Source organism: Bubalus kerabau, chromosome 9 (genome assembly GCF_029407905.1).
Source record: "Bubalus kerabau isolate K-KA32 ecotype Philippines breed swamp buffalo chromosome 9, PCC_UOA_SB_1v2, whole genome shotgun sequence".
Taxonomy (NCBI): Eukaryota; Metazoa; Chordata; class Mammalia; order Artiodactyla; family Bovidae; genus Bubalus; species Bubalus kerabau.
This window is the reverse complement of record NC_073632.1, coordinates 97465452-97489984: the sequence shown is the minus strand read 5'-3', so window position 1 is coordinate 97489984 and position 24533 is coordinate 97465452. Positions and strand designations below refer to the sequence as shown.

Sequence of the window (24533 nt, the reverse complement as noted above, 5' to 3'; positions counted from 1 at the left end):
TCCATTCTGAAGGAGATCAGTCCTGGGTGTTCTTTGGAAGGAATGATGCTAAAGCTGAAACTCCAGTACTTTGGCCACCTCATGCGAAGAGTTGACTCATTGGAAAAGACTCTGATGCTGGGAGGGATTGGGGGCAGGAGAAGAAGGGGACGACAGAGGATGAGATGGCTGGATGGCATCACTGACTCGATGGATGTGAGTCTGAGTGAACTCCAGGAGTTGGTGATGGACAGGGAGGCCTGACGTGCTGCGATTCACGGGGTCGCAAAGAGTCGGATACGACTGAGCGACTGAAGTGAACTGAACTGAGGAGATCCACATTTAGCGATCATTGGGCATTTGGTCACTTTATCCCCTTGTTTGCAGTCAAGGACTCAAGCCTCTGGTGCCCCTCAGTCCAAAGACTATCTGTCTTATTGGGTTGGCCAAAAAGTGGATTGTAATGGAAATACCTGAACAAACTTTTCGAGCAATCCAATACCTTCCTCAGAAAATGGAAAGATCCAATGCGAAGTGAGGAAGAGGGTCTGAGAATCTGAATATTCTTCAAGCATCTTTCCACCAACCCTCGAATTATAGTTAGTACTCATCCTGCATTTCCCAGAGTTCCTAAGATTCCTTTTGCTTTAATCTGGTAATGAAGAACCCCTGCCAGCTTAGAATTCAGCCTTCTCAGATTCCCTGTCAATTCCTGTGTATCCTTCTGATTTTCAGCTTGCAAAGTTTTGTTGGTATCATCTTCTTTCCTGTTTCCTTGCTCTTGTAGATTTATTGGGGGGAAACACACCAGAAAACAAGCAAACAAAATATTGGCGACCCAGGAGATAGAAAATAGGACACATGTGTTTTATCTGCCATCTGGAGTCCCTGTTCTTCTCCTCCTTCAAAGGCAGCTGAGGTTGCTTGTCTTCCAAAAGCCTTCCCTGGCTGTTCCAGAATTCACTGCCTGCTCCCAAGTCCTCTCACAGGGAGGAGCGGAAGCAAGTTTAGTACCTAACTGTATTCAGCCTTGTTTCATTTTCTTCTCTTTACTCCAGCTTCCTAAGCAGACTGGAAGCTCCTTGAAGGCCAGGTTGAGGTCTTGTCCTGCTTCAGTAGACCTCACTCTGGGAAGACAAGGCTCAGCTCTAGTGGTCACCTTCATGCTTTATTGCTTGTCCTTCTGCTTTACAATGAGAAAGCTCTCCCTGACCATGCTGTAATGTACTTTCCCTTTCCTCGCTGAATCTCTCTCCAAAGATGCTCAAAACTGCATTTCAGAAAAGCAGAACGTGATCCCCTAGAACATCTTAGGCAAATGCCCTTTTCTAACTTTGTCTTAAAATCATGCTGCTTTTTCAGGTTGCTGTTCACCATTTCCCTTATTTCTTCAAGGAAGCCATTGTTCTCCCAACCCTCCACATTAAGCCTTTCCAACCTCCTTACCTTTAAAACATCTGATCTGTAGTATAACAAAGGGCTTTCTTCCCTTTTCTAGATAATAGAGGAACATTGTTTTTATGTTACATGGGAAATGTTTTAGGTGCCAAAGGGAGGAACAAGTAAGAAGCCACGATAATCATATTATGCATGGGAAATTGTTTATGGGAGTTTTAATGACAAGTCATAAATCCTCCATAGGCAATACAGCAGGCTGAAGATGGACTAAAGGAATTAGATGCGGGAATCATTGAGTTAAAAATGCGTGCTGATAAATTGCAGATTGAGCAGCCTTCCATGCAAGAACTCTCCAAACTCCAGGTACAGTTTTCCACTAATGGCATTCAGCTTCAGTGGTACATCCTAATTGGAAGTCAAGAAAAAATAAAAATTATTTTCTCCATTTTCGTCAGGTTTTCTGTAAAGTTCATGTCATTTAGGCCCTAATTTTTTCCCAAGTAACTCTTAGAACATTTTCTAAAACATTTATCATAAATATTTAGTACAATAAAATAAATGGACACATTTTTAGATTTACTGAAGGGTAGTCTGTGTGGGCTATTTGTTGGAGAACTTTGTGTCAAATCTTTAGGTCTTGTCTTGTATTTTTCTTATAGTCTTATGCTTCTAAGATTTTTTTGTGTGTTATTATTATTCTGATGGTTAAGCACTTTGGTATAATTTATTTGTGGCCTATTGCTTTCTACTCCAGAAAATTTATTAATTGGCAATCTTATTAGGTATCTAGAAAACCCTGTATTGTACTGTAGCCAAAAACAGGTTTTAAGGAAAAAATACTTAAGCTGATACCTTTTAGAACGTGTATTTTCTCAAGTGTTCAAAATTATAGTTTATATTTCATACATGGTTGAATGGAAAAGAGACATTGTTTCAATTCCAGAACAACAAAAAATTAAGCTAGAAGGTAGCTGAAATCCAAACCAACTTCCCCAGCATCTTCCAGGAGAAGAGAGTAACACTTTGAATTGGTGTTTTTAAATCTGGCACCTAGGCAGATAGCTGGTATCAGATTGGCAGGAAGATAATGAGATAGTAAAGCCAACAAATTGTAGCATCTGCTAACACAGATAATTTATATTAAGAAAAAAATGTGCATGTATTAGTTTTTCTTCACTCTTGAGTCCAATACAGGGTCACAGATTCTTTTGAGAAAATAAAACACCTCTTATTTTAAAAGAACATTTTTATTTCAACTGTCTCATTCCATTATCTAAGATTTCATAATGTGATGAGCCCACGGCCCCCACTCTGTCCTTTTGAGATAGTTTTCCAACAGCACTCAAATGTCAGGTGTAAGAGTCAAGCGTCATAGCAGTAAATAGGCATTAAAGTTGAACTTTTCCAGATTGAGCCATTTTGGCCTACTCAACCTTAATATGATACATTAATCAGGTCCATATGGCTCAAATAAATTTTGTTTTTGGTGTATCATCGTCCACTAAAATGTCTTTCCAGTTAAATAGTTATTTATTTACTCCACCACATTTGGCAAAAAAACCCCACCAGAAAACATTGCCTTTTTAAGTTTTAAAGTCTTTCTGCTCACTTGAAACTGATGTTTCTGTAGCTCTTTATTTAAGGAATAGTCTCAGATCTGATTATTACTTAAGCAGACCCAATGTTAAGGATACTCTATTCAGTTACTTCAAAATTAGAAAATTTGAGAGCGTGACTAAAAATTAGAACTGCATTCTCCATGACATGTCCCTTAGCTGCAAGAACAGCTTTTCAGCATTTTAAACCTCTATCAATTATTGACATTCTGTGAGGACAGGTGTCAGACGTACCCCATGTAGAGTGAGTTTGAATTGAACATGAGTTTTATCTGTTTCTTAGGACATGTATGATGAACTCATGATGACTATTGGCTCCCGGCGGAGCGGGCTGAACCAGAATCTTGCCCTCAAGAGTCAGTACGAAAGAGCCTTGCAGGATCTGGCCGACCTACTGGAAACAGGACGAGAGAAGACAGCAGGAGACAAGAAAATTATTGTGTCTTCCAAAGAGGAAATCCAACAACTACTTGATAAACATAAGGTTGTATTAAAAAAAAAAAACAGAAAAAAAAAACCCAGAAAATATCCTTAAATGTGTGCTCTTCTGGTTGCCATAGTCCTCATGAGTTTCCTCCTGGGGACAACAAGTGTTGTTACTATATAACCAAACTTGGTAGCCCTGAGATTGTTCCACCAGTATGTACGATAACCAATCTCAGGTTAGACCCTGTTCCCTTCATAAAAGATGCTTAGTATGCGTGTGTGCCGTCATGTCCAACACTTTGTGACCCCATGGACCATAGACTGTCAGGCTCCTCTGTCCATGGAATGCCTGTTTAATTCAGAAACACAACTTGCATTATTAGTAACATTACAAAAATAAAGGTTTTGCCACTTCAAAGACTCAACTTCCCAGACAGTGGAAATTTCTCATAGGGAAACTTTTAAAATTCCCTTGAATTATAGATGGTTAACATTCTACCTTTATGTAGCTCTTTGGTGACTTATAAAGGTAGATTTAGGTTTGCGGTTGGGGGCAGAGAACTTCACTTCGTGCTATTTTTCCCAGAGGTTTTTGTCCAAAACTTTGTGATTTATTAAAGCCTTATCATTTGGCTTTGAAAGCAGTGCTTTAAAGTCAGCAGCTGGTTTTTCTCAAATCTTTGACCATAGCAATAAAATATCATCCTGAGTTATTCCAGAGGGGAAATTGGGATCAATGAGTATAAATAACAAAGAAATAAAGCTCAATAGATGAAGAACTCTAAAAGGATAGGCTGCCATTAAACGGATAGCCCTCCTGGCCAGAAGTCCGTCCAAGGCTGTCGGGGGAGACGGAGTTGTGAAACAAGTATCAGCTTTCTGCAAATGTTGGGCTAAGTGACCTCCAGGTTCTCTTCCAACTTGGAGATTCTATGATATCATAACTGTCCGTTAAAAATAATGGTTCTAGTTCCTCTTGACCAGATCATTTTCTGAGGGAGAGCTCTGCGTGAGTGGCTTAGAGTCCGAAAATGGGAAATTAAAACTACCTACCTCTTAGGGCTGTGATAAGGATTCAACAAGTTACTCAATGGAGTGTTTATATTGTTTAGCACATAGTACACACTCAGTGTTAGCTGATGTTTTTAATTCCCAGTCGTAGTTCCATCCTTGGTGCTGGGAACAGGAAATGGGATAGCCCTCTCCTATCCTCTGGGGGAGCTTCCCAGGTGGCACTCGTAAAGAACCCGCCTGCCAATACAGGAGACATAAAAGATGTGAGTTTGATCCCTGGGTCGGGAAGATCCCCTGGAGGAGGGCATGGAAATCCACTCCAGTGTTCTTGCCTGGAGAATCCAATGGACAGAGGAGCCTGGTGGGCTATGGTCCATAGGGTCACAAAGAGTCGGACACAACTGAAGTAACTTAGCACACATCTTCTGGGGACATTTCCGTATAGAAAGTAACATTTTGAAATGCATTTGTAGGGCTGTGCCGGAGAAGGCAATGGCAACCCACTCCATACTCTTGCCTGGAAAATCCCATGGATGGAGGAGCCTGGTAGGCTGCAGTCCATGGGGTCGCTAAGAGTCAGACATGACTGAGTGACTTCACTTTCACTTTTCACTTTCCTGCATTGGAGAAGGCAATGGCAACCCACTCCAGTGTTCTTTCCTGGAGAATCCCAGGGACGGCAGAGCCTGGTGGGCTGCCGTCTACGGGGTCACTAGAGTCGGACACGACTGAAGTGACTTAGCAGCAGCAGCAGCAGCAAGGCCTACAGTTCTACTGAGTGTAGGCATTTTATGAGGGAAATTTAAATATATTTATGCCAATCAGTGTGTGTCCAGTTAAGCTTGGCATTGAGTATAAAGTACAACAAATGCTCTGAGAATTCAAAAGAACAGAGCTCCAGCCCCACCCTGGAGAAAGGAAAGTCATGACATTGTCAGGGGTGGGCATTGCAGGAAGCAGAGCATGAGCAGAGGCTGAAGGTGGGGGATAGGCACTGATGTGTCCCAGGGCCAAGGGAGGCCGGTCTGTGTGGTGGCAGAAGCGAGTGTCCACCCAGGTGGTACGGGGATTAGGAGCTGAGAGGGCAGATGAGTTTTTAGCAGCTGCTCATGTGTAATGGGTTCTGTTTGGGGGCCAGAGTACCTGCAGCTCAGCATTGTGTAGGTGCTTTGAGTGAGGGGCCAGGAGAGGCCAGTCAGGAGACTAGAGCTCCCCCGTCCCTGCACAAGGCTGTGGGTGCCTGGGTGAGTGGAGGCCAGCAGGGGAGGATCACTGTTGCCCAGGGATTGGCTGAGCGCCAGCAGCTACCGGGTTTGAAGCGGTTTTTATCGTTAGGTAGTAAACGCATGAGTTGCTGACCCCTTTCTATCTGAAAAATTGCAGGAATACTTTCAGGGTCTGGAATCTCACATGATCTTGACCGAAACCCTCTTCAGAAAGATCATCAGCTTTGCAGTCCCACGGGAAACTCAGTTCCACACAGACCTGATGGCGCAGGCTTCCGCCGTGCTCAAAGGGGCTCACAAGAGGGGTGTGGAGCTGGAGTACATCCTCGAGGTGAGACTCTCCCCTTCAGCACGCTCCGGCTGCATGGCCGACCCGGCAGGCGAGACGTCCTCATTCCTACGATTTGTCTCTTATGACCCGGAGACATCACAGACTGGGCATCATATGTTGTGTGTGCCCCTCATGTTTCCTGTTTACATTTAGGTAAAGCCTGTGCCTTCTGTAAGTTCAGTCAGAAGAAGACTGATTCCAGAATGGGCACGGTGATATTTACAGTCTTGAAAGACTTGCCTTTGATATAAATTATTGAAGAAGACTTCACATGATTAAAAACATTTTTTTTCCAGTTTTAAATAAAAAAATAATTTTAGAATAAGTGATTTGAAATTTCTTCTTAATAGACTGTCTACACTGTATATTCATATTTCTTAACTGTCTGTGTCAGTTTTTTCTCTGCACACGTGAAGTATTTAGTTCACTTACTCTGGGAAGTTAACAAGCTTGTTCCTTTCACTTAAGTCATTGGTTTATCCTCACTGCAGGGAAGGATGAAACCGTGCATTTCAGATGCCCACTGTGTTCAGATGTGCTGCATATATTATTCTATTTAAGCCTCACAATGGACAAGACTGTTAGTATCATCGCCATTTCTTTTAATGTTGAAAGTGAGGTTCAGAGACGTGCAGTAATTTGCCCAGGTCTTACAGCTGCTTAGCTGCAGATGTGAGAACCGTGCACGATGCTTTGCAGGGTGACTTTCTGATGACTTCCTTCAAAGCCATTTTTTGCTTCCCAGAGCAAAGCCCCAATGCAGGCACCTCTGACATGTCTTTAAAGGACTCTGTCAGGTGTGTGGGTGCACTCAGAAGGGATGCTGTTCCTTAATGAGGGTCTTCAGCTCACACACTGATGTCATGTTTCTAGACATGGTCCCAACTGGAGAAGGAGCACTGGGAGCTTAGCCGGCAGCTGGAGGTGGTGGAGAGCAGCACCCCAAGCGTGGGTTTGGTGGAGGAGAGCGAAGACAGGCTTATCGACCGGATCGCACTCTACCAGGTCAGCGTCCAGATGACAGCATGGTGTAAGAAGTTGCCACATCGCTTTTTGAAGCTTTCCCATGGTTTTAACAGATCTACTCAAACTTTCAATCCAATATTTTGTTAAGTACTTTCAGTGTTTGTTTCATAATAGAACATAAAAAGAGCTTTTTCTTTTTTTAAATGAGAGCCCCTTTTGGAAATGTAGCCTTCAGCAAGTGTTTTCCACTTGTTAGGCTGAAGTCTCACTGTCTTGAAATAATTACAGATGGTTGTTTTATGATAGAGAATCAAAAAGCCCCCCCACCCTTTTTTCTTATTTTTAATGAGAGAGAGCTCTTTTTGAAAATTCATCCTCCACCAAGCATTACTTTGTATTTTTTTGTTGGTGTTACACTATTCTTAAACTAATGATATGTCAATAGTTTTAAGTACCCCCAAAGTTATATAGTTAGATATAGAAACATCATGAAGTAGAAACTTCAGTGTAAATAGTTGAAATCTGACTAATGGGTAAGGGGAACATTATGGAGAAATTATAATCTTTAGGGTGAAAAATTGCATTATCTGAACTTTGACCCAGTATTTTCAATCATTTTAGCATTTGAAATCCAGCCTTAATGAATACCAGCCCAAATTATATCAGGTAATAGATGATGGAAAACGACTTCTGATATCTGTTAGCTGTTCAGATCTGGAAAGCCAGCTAAATCAACTTGGAGAGCACTGGTTAAGTGATACCAACAAAGTGTCTAAGGAACTTCACAGATTGGAAACAATATTGAGACACTGGACCAGGTAATACTTCAGCAAATTTTTAAATTACTGCTGCAGTGTTTATAAGGCTGTTGGGCCTCCGAGTTGAAAAAGATGTGGTCCCTCAAGGAACATACCACAGAGTTTGGAAAAGAAAGGCAAACACAAAGCTTCCAATTGGATTCTTGCGTAATTGTATAAACATGTACTTAAAAAGGGGTGAGGGAGGCAAGCATTATGCAATACATCTAACCTTTGAGCTGTCATCTCCCCTGCCTATCGATGTACATGGGTGGTCACAGTAAATCTTAGAAGGAGAGAAGGAAGAGAGAGTGTGTTTTGAAAAGATAGAGTTTTCCTTGAGGGCAATAGAAGGTAGTCAAGAGAGGTGGAAGGTTGATTTTATATTACAAAATCCTTGTTTTTATGCCACCTTTATGTAAGAACTTTAACATTCATCTAATATTTCTCAGTAGGTAGCCTCAATGTGAAAGAGTAGGAGAAAGATATTTTTTTTATTTTCAGCTTAGAGATGGGAAAACTGAAACGGAGAGACTGACCTACTTAAGGTATGGATATGAAGAGAAGGGAATTTGAGAGTGTCAGCTCAGGGCATGATTCTCCCAAATCCTGACCTGTCTCCTTGTAAAATTAGCATTGGCGAATAACATAGGTTAGCACAAAATCAGGATTGGATGTTTACTTAATAGGCTTATTATTATCCTTACAGATATCAAAGCGAATCTGCAGATCTAATCCACTGGTTACAGTCTGCAAAAGACAGGCTGGAATTTTGGACTCAACAATCTGTGACAGTCCCACAAGAACTGGAAATGGTCCGTGATCACCTGAATGGCTTTCTGGTAAGCTTAAGAATCTAAAGCATTTGATTCAGTTTTACTATTTTCAGGCCTTTAGGTAAAACCTGACTTAACACCAGTAAAAAAATCAGCTGTCAATGGATGTAGTTAGTAAATCAAGCTATAGAGAATTTGTCATTGTTAACTCTGTGTGTTCAGTAATTCTGCAAAATACTAAGCCTCCACATTGCCTCTTTAGAGTAGTGTCTAAGGGAGGTTGGCTTTCATTCAGGGCAAGGGTCTGTTGCTTTTATTTTCCTCAGAGTGCTTAATCACTACTCTCCTTCAAGATGGAAAGAAAAAACTTTATGTAATAAGTTAGCCTCTTTCCGTAAATGTAAGGTCTGGCTACTTCATCCTGATTTGACTGTTGGTACTTCTAGGAGTTTTCCAAAGAGGTGGATGCCAAGTCCACGCTAAAATCATCTGTTCTGAGCACTGGAAATCAGCTTCTTCGATTAAAGAAAGTGGACACAGCTGCCTTGCGTTCTGAGCTGTCCCACATTGATGGCCAGTGGAATGACCTGCTGACAAATATTCCAGCCGTACAGGAAAAGCTTCACCAGGTACAGAAATAATCATCAGTTGAATTGTTCATAACTGATGTAAGTGGTATTAGATGGAAAAGTACATGTATCTGCTTTTGCTCACAAATTTAAATCAGCTATGTCTTGGACACCCTGTCTTTTATGTCTTCCCTTATATTGCATGTTAATATTGCTATACATAAAATAGATAATCAAAAAGGACCTATGGTATAAGACAGGGAACCTCACTCAATATTCTGTAATGACCTGTATGGAAAAATCTAAAAAAGAGTGAACGTGTTATCTGTATAACTGACTCTGCTTTTTAGCTGAAGGTAACACAACATTGTAAATCGATGTGCCCCACGCCCCCCAAAAAGAAGAGTAAATGATTCTACCAATGCCCAGTCTGTAAATTCCCTGTCTTCCAATGGCTTCTTTATTGTGTTGTGTGTGTTAGAATCCTTGTCTGTCCATGTTTAAATTATTTGTTTTCTCATAAATAAAATGAGGGTGACTATGCCTCTCTCAAAAAGTAAGTAGTTACGAAGATTTAATAATAGTATATGTGAAAGTGAAAGTCGCTCAGTTGTGTCTGACTCTTTGCGACCCCATGGACTATACAGTCCAAGGAATTCCTCCAGGCCAGAATACTGGAGTGGATAGCCATTCCCTTCAGGGATCGAACCCAGGTCTCCCGTACTGCAGGCGGATTCTTTACCAGCTGAGCCAGAAGGGAAGCCCAATAGTATATGTAAAGGACCTATAATCTTACCGACAATAGCGCTGACATGCAACAAATAGAATAAGGAAAAGTAAGCAGTTTCCTTATCTGGAAATATGCTTCTTAGCCCTGACCTCCCAGCTATTTTATCTGTATCTCTCTTTGAGATTCATCACTATGTAAAAGGGTGTGTTTCATATAAATGTCTCATCCCTCCTAATCGGTGGCTGGACATTTCTAGAGGGCAGGAAACATTTCACATTGACTTCTCTATCTTTCTGCACTGCCTAGAAGTCCATAAATATTTTAAATGATTGCTTTTGTCCCCTCCAGTCCTTCTAACTATTTGCATAAATGTTTGACACGTTAAGGAAGATTCAGGATTCTAAGTATATTTTAGTGAAAGACGGAGGAAATTGGCTATACTCTTCGGAACAAATATCAGAGTGCCAAAAATCTAGAAAATGATAGTTTGTCGTGTGGTGGTATTTTTCTTTCTTCTTTGAACATTCCTGAGTCGTAATACACAGAGATTTTACAAGATAATTAATGAAATACATCTGTTGAATGTTTTGTAGTTACGTTTTTTAATACTCATAAAACTAGCTATAAAATAAGAATAATATTTTCTTCTTGCTGGTGTTTTGATTAATTAGGTAGTGTTTATGCAGTGTTTATAGTATTCGATGTCAAGTGAACATAAGAGGACTTTTACTGTTCAGTGTTTGCCTGATGTTTAATTTCCAGCTTCTAACGAGGTTAATATCCAAAAATGTCATTAAGAAGTGTTATTCTGTTGGTACTTTAGTAGGAATTAATAGAATTTTAAGTTAACAGAAATCGGTTTGAATTTTAACATTGTGACTCGTTCTGTCTCTGACGTGGGCAGCTCCAAATGGATAAACTGCCTTCTCGCCACGCCATTTCCGAAGTCATGACTTGGATTTCTCTTATGGAAAGTGTTATTCAAAAGGATGAAGAGAATATTAAAAATTCCATCGGTTACAAGACAATTCATGAGTACCTTCAGAAATATAAGGTAATTAAACATTCTTGTTTGTTTCTGGCTTTTTGTGCTTTAGGACTGCTTTATTGGAAGAAACTCAAAAACTCAAGTTATAGAAATCAGGTCTGAAAGTGTATGCTTCATACATAGTGACCAGAGAGGTATCCAATAGTAAGAAAACTGCCTCCCTCGTTATAGGCATAGGAGCATTGTCTGGTATTAGGACAAAATTTTGAATAAGATTTTGTGTCATATTAAGAAGTCATAAAAATAAATACTATAATTTATATATATTATATAGTAGGATTATGTAGTTTGTCCAATTCTACTTACTCTTCCTAAAAAATATATATATTTATACTCAAGTTTTTCCTGATGGCCTAGATGGTAAAGAATCTGTCTGCAATGTAGGAGACCTGGGTTCAATCCCTGGGTCGGGAATATCCTTTGGAGAAGGGCATGGCAACCCACTTCAGTATTTTCACCTGGAGAATTCCATGGACAGAGGAGCCTGGTAGGCTACAGTCCATGGGGTCGCAAAACGTCAGACACCACTGAGCAACTAACACACACACACATATTTATACTCAATATATCTATATGTTCAAATTTTCACAAATTTAAATTCTATATATTTATACACTCAAAATGTATTAAATCAATTTATATTCAATATATTCATATGTTGCATATTTACATATATATTCAACTTCTGAAAATAATAGACATATTAATATATACAGACTGTGCCATTTGGACTAAAATCATGGAAGAGATAATATTCATCTTAAGCTTGCTTAAGGCTTTCTAACTCCTGGTAAAATATAAAAAAATGAAAGTCGCATCCAACTCTTTGCAACCACATGGGCTATATGGTCCATGGAATTCTCAGCCAGAATACTGGAGTGGGTAGCCTTTTCCTTCTCCAGGGGATCTTCTCAACCCAGGGATCAAACCCAGGTCTCCCACATTGCAGGTGGATTCTTTACCAGCTGAGCCACAAGGGAAGCCCAAGAATACTGAAATGGGTAGCCTATCCCTTCTCCAGTGGATCTTCCCAACCCAGGAATTGAACCAGCGTCTCTTGCATTGCAGGTGGATTCTTTACCAACTGAGCTATATCAAGGAAGCTGATATGTATAAAATCATATAAGAAATGTATACATATAACCTTATTTTCTTATTTTCTCCTCTCCCTTTTCAGGGTTTTCAGATCGACATTAACTGTAAGCAGTTGACTGTTGATTTTGTGAATCAGTCTGTGCTACAGATCAGCAGTCAGGATGTGGAAAGTAAACGCAGCGACAAGACTGATTTTGCTGAGCGACTTGGAGCAATGAATAAAAGCTGGCAAATCCTGCAGGGTCTGGTCACTGAGAAGGTGAGCCAAGCGTTCCTTGTTGTCCATGTTTCATGAAAACTCCAAGAACAGGTATACTCGGTAGAGAAAACTCATTCCACAAAGTAGCATGGCTCCACTGGGCATAGGACTGCTTCTGAAGGGATAGATCCTGGAGGTTCTCATTTTAAGTGTTCTTCAACCTTGTTCATTATTTTGTCCCTGTACTCTCTTCTCTTTGAATATTTCATATCATTTTCCTTTATTTAAGGTCTTAATATCTTTTTCCTTTGCTTCAAAGTTGACTTAAGTTCTTTACTTGTTTACCAATAATGGTCATTGATTTACATTCTTTAACATTCATTCTTAATCACAGATACAATGAACTTTTTTTTTTTTTTCAAGAATTCTTAATCTGGAGGAAATAGTGATCTGCCAGTAATGGGATTCTAAAACAAAATTGCAAATTTTGTTATGTTTGTTCAGATTCAGTTGTTGGAAGGCTTATTGGAATCTTGGTCAGAATATGAAAATAATGTACAATGTCTGAAAACGTGGTTTGAAACCCAGGAAAAGAGACTGAAACAACAACATCGCATTGGAGACCAGGCTTCAGTTCAGAACGCAATGAAAGACTGTCAGGTAACTTGTCCGAGTGGTGGACAAGCACCCTTCACAGTTTGATGGCATATGGCAAATTTGCAAGTCATGACAGTTGAGAGTTACATATTAAAAAATGCTGCATTTGGTAACAAATTTCTCTGATTACATGAATTATAATGTTTTGACACCTATTAGGTTTTTTCCCACCTGTTTTTATAAATTTGAATTTATGAATAGAGAATGGTTCTAACCCCCCATACTGATCATTCGGGCTTCCCAGGTAGCGCAATGGCAAAGAATCCACCTGCCAAGACAGGAGACACAAGAGACAGGGATTTGATCCCTGGGTCGGAAGATTCCCCTGGAGTAGGAAGTAGCAACCCACTCTAGTTTTCTTGCTTGGAAAATTCCATGGACAAAGGAGCAGGGCAGGCTACAGTCCTTGGGGTCACGAAGAGTATTGGGTAGGACTGAAGCGACTGAGCACGCACACGCACACTTCCTTAAGAAGCTCTTCTCTCACCTGTCTTTCCTGTATAAATGGAAGTCAGCATTAGAGGCTTGATTGAATTCTGGTTCAACTCCAGTGAGCCAGTGCTTCCCAGGGGACAGTGTTGCCCCCCTACTGCGTCCCATCAGAAAGACCTGACAGCGCCTGCTTATTCCACAGTTAGTGATAAGGATGTTGGTTCAGGTGGAGTGGGCTAACTAAATGTTTTCCAGTGACTTGGGACTCCTTAATATTTCCGTAGGGGTTCTTGTTTATATGAAAGAAATGTAAGCTATTACAGTTAATGCTGTAATTAAAAAAAAATTCAGTAATTTATATGTTACAGATTGGCTATGATGGTTCTCTCTAGTATTTCCTAAGGATAGTTGAAGACTAAACTGTGAAGCAATTCTACAGAAATGCTCCTTACCCCAAATCTGTTTTTCTAGTTCAGCTTTCAAAAAGAAAGGCCTTTCCTAATGATCTTCCCTTGAAACAATGTTTTTTTTTTTCAGGAGGTATATGTAAAGAGATATATTTAAGCTCTCAATCAAAGCCTTTTGGTTCAGAAAAGAGCACGGGCTTTTGTACTGGGCTGACAAGCTAATGAAGTGCAATTTTGAGGATGCATGAAAATGGCAAAGGAAACTATCATGCAGAGAAATAATTTGAAAAAAAAAACACAAAAACTTCACATCCTAAGATGGGTGTGTAGGGACGTCCTTGGTGGTTCAGTGGTCCCACTGCAGGGGACACTGACTGGTTCAATCCCTGGTCAAGGAACTAAAATCGCACGTACCTTGTGGCATGCCCCCACACCCCCCACTCACCCCTCTCCCCGCAAAATAAGATGGTTGTGTAAAAGATGGAAGACCAGAAACATGCATTAGCTAGTCTCATTGCCTTTCCAATTTTCCAGGGTCCAGTAGTGTTTTTAACCTAGGCTATCAATTCTAAAATGTACAAGTAAGCCAGAATTTCAGAATTTTACTTTGAAGAATGACTTCCTCAACTAACATGCTTTTATTAAAACTAAAACATAATTTCAGAATGAATATGAGAAAGATGAGTGCTTCCTTATGACCTTGTTGTAAGAAACTTGACTATGAAAAGACTGAAATTATAGGTTAGCTTTCCTTTTCCTTTGTTTTTCCTTCTTCCTTCTCCTCGTTTATTTTTTTCTTTCTTGCTATTTTTTGTTCTCCTTAATGTACTTTTCTTCTGCCATTTTCCATTTTATTTTTATATAATGTCTTCTGTTTAACAGAGAGAGAGAGGAGATTGCTAGATGGAAAATATAGCAGAAACTTGACCAAGTTTTACTCCTTTTCCGACCCAAATTTTAGTCTCCCAGAGGGTCACACCAGGCAGTGTCAGAAAGAAAGTTTCATGTGTGGTTGAAAGGACTTCACTCCGATGCCAATTCATGATTTCAAATGAAAAGTCATTAAAAAAAAAAAATAGCAACAACAGAATTAAAGTAGCCCACAGTTATTTTGGGGTTTCACAGATAAATCACGATAGCCTAACTGGCAGGTTCCATTTGACAGCACCACAAACCTTGGTGAAAATTTATTGTCATTCTTGAGAAATTGTTCCTCTGGACCAAAGTATAGAATTCAAGCCAGCATACTTACATTGGTGACTGGATTCAAGCTTAATTTTGTTTAAAAGGTCTTGGATATTTTTTTACTTTTCCAGAAGTAATTTATGAACTGAAACCAACCTAAAAACTGATATTTCTGAATTAACCCAAGTTAAGAATGATTTATTATAGCAAAAAATGTTAGTTTTGGCTTTTCCCTTCATTGATCAGAAACAGAATCATCTTTTAATTATTATTGGAGAGAAATGAAAACGTACCTTTGTTTTGCACAAAATATATATTTCATTCCTGTTTCTCTCCAGGGTTGTGCTTTTATGCCAATATAAATGTGCAGGACACTTTTGAGATGTGTTTCTAAGCAATGGATAATTTATTTAATATTGCTCACTTAAAAAACTAACATCTATGGATAAATGAGAATAAGTTTAATTCCAGTGGCTGAATTTTAGAATAATACTAAAGACATGTTGGAAGGATTATTTGGTTATGTAATCCTTTAGAGAAGTAGAGAAAAAAAATCCTTAAATAGTAAAGTTGATTATGTTTTCTTCAGTGTATATAGTTCCTGTAACTCTACTAATCATTATGTTCATTCTCAGGTTAATTATCAAAGCTGTCAACAGACTGGCAAAATTATAAATCATAAATAAAAGACCATTTATTAAAAACAAAATTTATCTCTTTAGGCTACTGACTGCAAGAACTTCTAGTTAATACATCAAGACAAAAATAGCTTCCTAATAATTAAGGAGAGATAAATAAATAAATTTGCACCGAAGCAAGGCAAATTACCAAATGGCTAAATAAAATAATACTCTTACATTTGCCTAGTTTTTAACAGCTTAAAAAGGATTTCATAGATATATTTATCCAATGTTATCTCTTTGAGGTGAGCCAAATGTATTATTATTCCTATTTTGTACATAAGGTCAAGGGCTTCCCAGGTGGCACAGTGCTAAAGAATCCACCTGCCAGTGCAGGAGACACAGGAGACTTAGGTTCAATCCCTGAGTCAGGAATACCCCCTGGAGGAGGGCATGGCAACCTGCTGTAGTATTCTTGCCTGAAAAATTCCATGGACAGGGGAGCCTGGTGGGCTACAGTCCATCGTGAGGTTACAAAGAGTTGGACGTGACTGAGCAACCGAGCACACACGCACAGACACACAGAGAGTGATGAAAGGATTGGACCACACAGAAACAAAAACCAAAGGGGCACATTAAAGGAAAACAGAGAGCAGGACGTTACCCTACCCGTACCCATACCACCACCCAAGACTGATGGAGTGATCCATGTGTGGATCGTGACAGGGAGGTGGAAATCTTTTTCACAGAATTGAGACATTATCCAAGCTTAAAATATTTTTCGGTTTTCTTCATTCCGAGCCCCAAGGCCTACACATCTGCATACCTAGCTCTGGGGATGTACTTTTGAATATGATCATATAACCAGGTCTCCATATACTACAGCTGCTCACCTCACCCCAACATAGGTTTACACCTTCTCCATGATTCCTGTCCAATGACCCGCCTGCAGCACTGGGCTGGGGGTCAGTAGGCTCAAAAGTCTTGGGTTCTAACTCTGCTTCTGGCCTTTCTGTGACCTGAGACAGGTTGTATGACTTAAATCTCTCTTGTTCACCCATAAAATGTTGATAGCAGTCTCAACCGGAGAAGGCAATGGCAACCCACTCTACTCTTGCCTGGAAAATCCCATGGATGGAGGAGCCTGGTAGGCTGCAGTCCATGGGGTCGCTAGTAGTCGGACAGGACTGAGCGACTTCACTTTCACTTTTCACTTTCGTGCATTGGAAAAGGTAATGGCAACCTGCTCCAGTGTTCTTGCCTGGAGAATCCCAGGGATGGGGAAGCCTGGTGGGCTGCCATCTCTGGGGTCGCACAGAGTCGGACACAACTGAAGTGACTTAGCAGCAGCAGCAGTCTCAACCTGGCTCAAGGTGCTTTCAAAATTTTCTAATGAATTTAAAATATGAGTTAGGATTATGGTTAAGTATGATCTCTATATCATCATCTCATTTTCTTTTTAGAACATTTCATGGTGGCGGTGGTGGTGATGTGTTAGTCGCTAAGTTGTGTCTGATTCTTGTGAACCCATGGACTGTAGCCCACCAGGCTCCTCTGTTCATGAAACTTCGCAGGCAAGAATACTGGACTGGGTTGCCATTTCCTTCTCCAGGGGATCTTCCTGACCCAGGGACTGAACCAGGATCTCCTACACTGCAGGCCGATTCTTTACCAATTGAGCTACCAGGAAAGCCCGGGCATTTCATGCTGCCCATTGTAAATGCAAATCCTAAGGAAGATGAGGATTTGACTCATGAAAAAAAGCCCACACAACCTTTCTGAATCACTCGAATCAGAGTATTTTAGGGAGAAAGAGAGGTTAATGGAGACTCTTTTTTCATTTGAAGAAACTGAGACCCTATGGAAGTTTCTCACTTGCACAAAGTGGCTTGGCTTAATGGTCACAGAAGTGGAACTAAATCTCAGATACTGGGGTCCAGAACACCATTCTATTGCATTTCATTCCAGAGGCTAGGACTGTGAAACTTTTCCAATAGCAAGATAAATGAATTTAAGGATATAAATCATGTTAAGCATTTACAACATATATTTCTTTCCTTGTAGCTTGTTGAAAAAAAATTCCATATTGCCATTTCCTTATCTATTATATAATCAAATTTTGTATTTTTTAAGTTACACTCATCTCTCATGGAATGAGAAGAGAATTTTTAAAATTTAAATGTAGGAAGAAGTATCATTCTGGCTACCCTCTCCTGAGAACAATAAGCTTTTTGGATTAGTAAAAGGTTTTTTTGGATATGAGACTATCATGGCTCAAATTCAGTGCACCCCAGAGTTCCATAATAGAATAATTTAAAATGATTATTTCTTCATCTTTCAGGATCTGGAAGACTTGATTAAAGCAAAAGAGAAAGAGGTAGAGAAAATTGAGCAGAATGGACTTGCTTTGGTTCAGAACAAGAAAGAAGAAGTCTCTGGCATTGTCAGGAGCACGCTTCAGGAGCTCAACCAAACTTGGGCAAATTTAGACCACATGGTAATGTTGCTTGTGGAGAGTTGGCTCCAAGACCGCGCTTACCATCTTGTATCCAAATGTGAATGTGACATGGGCTTTGATTTTCGTAAAGTAACTGAAAAAATAATTGCTGAATCTAAACAGCATGTATTTATACTGTTAAGTCCACTTTGTTAACCTTTCAAAGAGAGTCTAGCTTCAGCTGTTTCCTATAATTAACATTATTATGAACATTCCTTTCTCAATGATCTTATCTATTCCGGGTCTATCGATACCATTTAGGCACAGGTGGTTCTCAAATGTGTATACTCAGGTTGAACTTCTCCCCTAAACTCAGTCAGAGACAGATACAGAGGGAAGTCCTCTATCAACGTCTCCACTCACATGGCCAGTAGACATCTCAAACTTCCTGCACAAACCAACTCCCATCAGTCCCCCTCAAACGTACACTTTTGCCATCTCAGTTCATGACAACTCTACCCTTCCGGTAGCATGGGCTGAAACCCTTGGAGTCGTTCTTCATTCCTCTCTTTCTCTCAGACCTACCTCTAGTCCATCAGCAATTTTGTCAGCCCTATTTCAGGATAGACTAGAATCTGACCTCTGTCCCTATCTGTGAAGCTAACAGCTAGGTCTAAGTCACCTCTTCATCCCTCAGTTTCCTCATCTGTAAGATGAGTTAAGATTCCATCTACCTCAAAGGTTGTTACCAGGATAAAATGGGTAATGAATTTAAAACACTCAGTTAATGTGTTTCCTAAATGGTGGTACTAAATATATTTATCTTTTATCACTTATATATATATATATAAAAATATAAAATATAAATATATATACATATTATAATTATAAATATATACATATATACATATAAATATAAGCTCAGATCATGAACTCCGTATTAGAAAATTCAGACTTAAATTGAAGAAAGTAGGGAAATCCATTAGACCGTTCACGTGTGATCTAAATCAAATCCCTTATAATATACAGTGGAAGTAACAAATAGATACAGGGATTAGATCTGATAGAGTGCCTGAAGAACTATGAATGGAGGTTTGTCACATTGTACAGGAGGTGGTGACCAAAACCATCCCCAAGAAAAAAATATACAAAAAGGCAAAATGGTTGTCTGAAGAGGCCTTACAAATAGCTGAGAAAAGAAGAGAAGTGAAAGGCAAAGGAGAAAAGGAAAGACACACCCATCTGAATGCAGAGTTCCAAAGAATAGCAAGGAGAGATAAGAAAACCTTCCTCAGTGATCACTGCAAAGATATAGAGGAAAGCAATACAATAGGGAAGACTAGAGATCTCTTTAAGAAAATTAGAGATACCAAGGGAACATTTCATGCAAAGATGGGCATAATAAAGACAGAAACAGTATATACCCAACAGAAGCAGAAGATATTAAGAAGAGAACTATACAAAGAATACACCTATACAAACTATACAAGAATACACTGAAGAACTATACAAAAAAGATCTTCATGACCCAGGTAACCATGACGGTGTGATCACCCACCTAGAGCCAGACATCCTAGAATGTGAATTCAAGTGGGCCTTAGGAGGCATCACTACGAACAAAGCTAGTGGAGGTGATGGAATTCCAGTTGAGCTATTTCAAATCCTAAAAGATAATGTGGTGAAAGTGCTGCACTCAATATGCCAGCAAATTTGGAAACCTCAGCAGTGGCCACAGGACTGGAAAAGGTCAGTTTTCATTCCAATCCCAAAGAAAGGCAATGCCAAAGAATGCTCAGACTACCACACAATTGCATTCATCTCACACACTAGCCAAGTAATGCTCAAAATTCTCCAAGTGAGGCTTCAACAGTACATGAACTGAGAACTTCCAGATGTTCAAGCTGGATTTAGAAAAGGCAGAGGAACCAGAGGTCAAATTGCCAACATCCATTGGATCATCGAAAAAGCAAGAGAATTCCAGAAAAACATCTGCTTTATTGACTACACCAAAGCCTTTGACTGTGCGGATCACTACAAACTGTGGAAAATTCTTCAAGAGATGGGAATATCAGACCACCTTACGTGCCTCCTGAGAAATCTGTATTCAGGTCAAGAAGCAACAGTTAGAACCTGACATGAAACAACAGACTGGTTCCACATTGAAAAAGGAGTACGTCAAGTCTGTATATTGTCACCCTGCTTATTTAACTTATGTGCAGAGTACATCATGCCGAAGTGTGGACTGGATGAAGCACAAGCTGGAATTGAGATTGCGGGGAGAAATGAATAACCTCAGATATGCAGAAGACACCACCCTTATGGCAGAAAGTGAAGAGGAACTAAAGAGCCTCTTGATGAAAGTAAAAGAGGAGAGTGAAAAAGCTGGCTTAAAACTCAGCATTTAGAAAACAAAGATCATGTCATCCAGTCCATCATTTCATGGCAAATAGATTGGAAAACAGTGGAAACAGTGACAAGACTTTATTTCTTGGGCTCCAAAATCACTGCAGATGGTGACTGCAGCCATGAAATTAAAAAACACTTGCTCCTTGGAAGAAAACCTATGACCAACCTAGACGGCATATTAAAAAGCAGACACATTACTTTGCCAACAAAGGTCCATCTAGTCAAAGCTGTCATTTTTTCAATAATCCTGTATGGATGTGAAAGTTGGACCATAAAGAAAGCTGAGCACAAAAGAATCGATGCTTTTGAACTGTGGTGTTGGAGAAGACTCTTGAGAGTCCCTTGGACTGCAAGGAGATCAAACTGGTCAATCCTAAAGGAAATCAGTCCTGAATATTCATTGGAAGGACTGATGCTGAAGCTCCAATACTTTGGCCACCTGATGCAAAGAACTGACTCATTTGAAAAGACCCTGGTGTTGGGTAAGATTGAAGGCAGGGGGAAAAGGTAATGACAGAGGATGAAGTGGTTGGATGACATCACCGACTCAATGGACTTGAGTTTGAGCAAGCTCCAGGAGTTGACGATAGACAGGGAAGCCTGGCGTGCTGCAGTCCATGGGGTTGCAAAGAGTCGGACACGGCTGAGCAACTAAACTGAACTGATAATATAGGTCAAGGTTATATGAGTAACCTTTTAAGCATTTTAATTTAGACTATGTGATCACATGTATGAAAGGCTTAAATTTCAACATTGCTACATTTTTACTTTAAAAACCTATTTTATAACTTTTTGTTTTAATGTATAATTTTTTAAATTTGAGTTTACTTGCAATGCCTGAAACCCCAGTGAAGTTCTTAAATGTTAATGCCTTTTCCATCGAAGGAAAATATATTTTATCATGTAAAATAGTATGCAATTATAAGAAGTCTCTGTCTCTTCTGAAAGGTTGGCCAACTCAAGATCCTGTTGAAATCCGTGCTTGACCAGTGGGGCCATCATAAAGTGGCGTTTGATGAGATAAACAGTTGCCTCATGGAGGCCCGATACTCTCTTTCTCGATTCTGTCTACTCACTGGCTCTTTAGAAGCTGTGCAAGTTCAGGTGGACAGTCTTCAGGTAAGGAGTGAATTGACCTCATCCTTAGCATTCTTTTTAATTAGAGAAAATTTTTTTTAAAAGTGAACAAATTCAAACATCGTGCTGGAATGTTGGTCTATATTATTTGCATTTAATTATTTTCAAAATATTCAAAATTAATTTTACTTGCTTTATTTGTTACATAATCAAACTTGCCTGTGGATACCAGATTTTGGAGTAGCTGGTATATAACTAAATGAGTTTTTAAATTATATAAATATCCTGATGGATGTATTTTATCAAATGACTTTATTCCCAAATCCATCTTCTGTATCTATTATCACTGCCTTTTATGTCTTCCCTTTCTCTTTTTTTAATCCTGCTTTTCTAAACATATTCTAAGGGATTTAAAAGAACACAGAAAAATAGCAAAAGAGTAAAATTTTAAACCATTAAGTTATTTTCTTTGCATTCAGCAGAATGTCAGTGGTCTCTGCAATGCGTACACGTCATCCCCGTTTTCTAGCACTTGCTGCATTGTTTCCTGTGTGTCTGTTATCATGTCCTTCATCCAGACGGACATGGCTGTTGTTGGACTTAAAGAGCACAATCTCCTCACTCGGGCCACTGCCCTCAGTTGATTGCTACCTTCATCCCCTATGTTCCTGGGCACTGGGCACTCTTCACCTGCTACTGATCTTTCTCCCTGGGTGAATAGTGCAGCCAATGGCATGGGCATGGCAGGCCTAAGGGATGAGGGGTCAGCAAGAGCCCAGCATGGACCCTCCTTACCTCGGCTCACATCCCTCACTTGGCAATCAAAGTTTATATGTTGCTGATCTGATGTGCAGACTTGCTGAAGAGAATGCCCTTTTTTCAGGTGAGGCAGGAGGCAGGAAGGATAAAATGAGTTATATATAGTTATATGAAACCTTAAATAATTATTGTAAATACTAAAAATCATTACAACTTATTTTGAGACTAGTAAGTTTAAAAACACATTTTAAACCTTTGAGGAGAAATATCTTTTAATTTAGCCTACTCTGTGTTTCACCTCTTCTACCTTAAGATATGAAAGGACGTGGGGTCTATTCCTCATGTTTTGATTTGATGGCAGCCAGAAAGCAGTGTCAGGTAGGGGTGGATTTTTGCAGCCTGGTTTACCTGAGGAGTTTTACTAAGAACTGAATCTGTCACTTCAGCATTTCCTGGGAAATATCCTTCTTCACTGGTTCTTGGTAGAAGACTCCACCAAGCCTATAACCTTGGAGGTTATAGGCTTCCTTTGCAAGGAAGAACACTCAGAGCTAGAACTTAGATGGTACTCAGAAAAGCTATGGGACTTCCTGGGTGGCTCAGTGGGTAAAGAATTTGCCTGCAATTCTGGTGACACAGGAGACTCGGGTTTGATCCTTGGGTGGAGAAGATCCCCTGGAGGAGGGCATGGCAACCCACTTCAGTATTCTTGCCTGGAGAATCCCATGGACAGAGGAACCTGACGGACTACAGTCCACAGGGTCACAAACAGTCAGACTGTCACGACAAAGCAACTGAGCATGCACGCGTGCAGAAAAGCTATGATATCTTAAACTGTCATTATTAGAAGTTTCTGATAGAGCAGCTCTCGGTAAGCGATAGAATATAGATCTGGATTTTGATCTTGAGCAGCAAAGAGAACCACAGTTGCACACCCACCAGCCCCATGGCTTCCTCCTGGATGATGAACAGGGGCTCCCTGTGTGAACTTTCCTGGCAGAATTACCCATCCCACTCCAAGGCTCAATTGTTAAGAGTCCCTCCTCACACTCACAAGAACAAACTCATTAAAAAGGAAAAATGATTATCTAAAGGAAACTTACGAAACATTGGGGCAGAAGTCACAGTTTATGTATTTGTGTTTGCATATTTTCATATTGTGTGAAAACAGCTATATTACTTCAAAATTTGATCATTAGCATTTTTAGACCCTGTCATGTCATCTGTGGCCTTTTCTTTGGGCAGAATCTTCAAGATGATCTAGAAAAACAGGAAAAGAGCTTGCAGAAATTTGGCTCTGTGACCAATCAACTTTTAAAAGAATGTCACCCACCTGTGACAGAAACTCTTACTAATACACTAAAAGAAGTCAACATGAGGTATGGAATATGCTGGTTTTACACTGTTGCTCATTATTTATATCACAATCTAATTATAAATAATGATACAATTAAACCCTAGCATTTTGAACTTGAGTCTTATAGGCTCTATTCTATTAATGTTTTTATTTTCACAAAATGAATTTAAGGAGAAACAAATGTAGTGAAGATGGGGCTTCTCAGGTGACTCATTGGTAAAAAAAAAATCTGCCTATAGTATGGGAGACCTGGGTTCAATCCCTGGGTCAGGAAGATCCCCTGGAGAAGGAAATGGCAACCCACTCTAATATTCTTGCCTGGGGAATTACATGGACATAGGAGCCTGGCGGGCTATGACTGCACACACACACACACACACACACACACACACACACATAAATGCAGTGAAGACATTTGGAAAGGAATTATAACTGCAATATACCCCAAGATTGACCCCTTTTCTACTATCTACCCTTGAAATATGACTGTGAAATGTTACTTTTTATTACGTTAAATAGAAATGAGACATCTGCATTATTTCCATATTCACATGAACCAGGATCATGAAAAATAAAATAGCAAATAACAGCATTTGGTGAGAGGTGGGAATCAACCCATGAGTGTTGGCTATCGTTTCCAGATGGAATAACTTGCTGGAAGAGATTGCCGAGCAGCTGCGTGCCAGCAAGGCCCTACTTCAGCTTTGGCAGAGATACAAGGACTACTTCAAACAATGTGCTGCTACAGTTCAACAGCAGGAGGGACGAACCAACGAGTTCTTGAAGGCAGCCACCGACAAGGACATCGGTGATGACGAAGTTGCCACCTGGATCCAAGATTGCAATGTATGTTCAAGAACTATCTCGAGTTCTCAACTTGCCAGGCTTAGACTTCTCGAGTTTAACAGGGCAAGTGCTGCTGTGTGTAAGCTTTTGTTATGGCTCTATGTGGGACAGCTTTCCAAAAATAATTGTTTCCAATATCAGAGAGCCTGCTAGGTTTTCAGAACACAGTTGCACATGTAT

At 39.9% G+C, this 24533-nt stretch overlaps 1 protein-coding gene across 16 annotated transcripts in view; it reads left to right on the top strand.

Moving 5' to 3' along the window:
• SYNE1 (spectrin repeat containing nuclear envelope protein 1) overlaps positions 1–24533 on the top strand; it is a 495794-nt gene that overhangs the window by 363153 nt on the left and 108108 nt on the right. For all 16 annotated transcript variants that reach the window (XM_055536003.1, XM_055535999.1, XM_055535996.1 and 13 more), the window contains 14 exons: positions 1621–1740; positions 3277–3477; positions 5817–5990; positions 6864–6995; positions 7578–7774; positions 8463–8595; positions 8976–9158; positions 10733–10882; positions 12054–12230; positions 12675–12830; positions 17813–17968; positions 21263–21433; positions 23396–23529; positions 24149–24353. In XM_055536003.1, the coding sequence (XP_055391978.1) occupies positions 1621–1740; positions 3277–3477; positions 5817–5990; positions 6864–6995; positions 7578–7774; positions 8463–8595; positions 8976–9158; positions 10733–10882; positions 12054–12230; positions 12675–12830; positions 17813–17968; positions 21263–21433; positions 23396–23529; positions 24149–24353 (2289 nt within the window). The remainder of the gene's footprint in view (positions 1–1620; positions 1741–3276; positions 3478–5816; positions 5991–6863; positions 6996–7577; positions 7775–8462; positions 8596–8975; positions 9159–10732; positions 10883–12053; positions 12231–12674; positions 12831–17812; positions 17969–21262; positions 21434–23395; positions 23530–24148; positions 24354–24533) is intronic.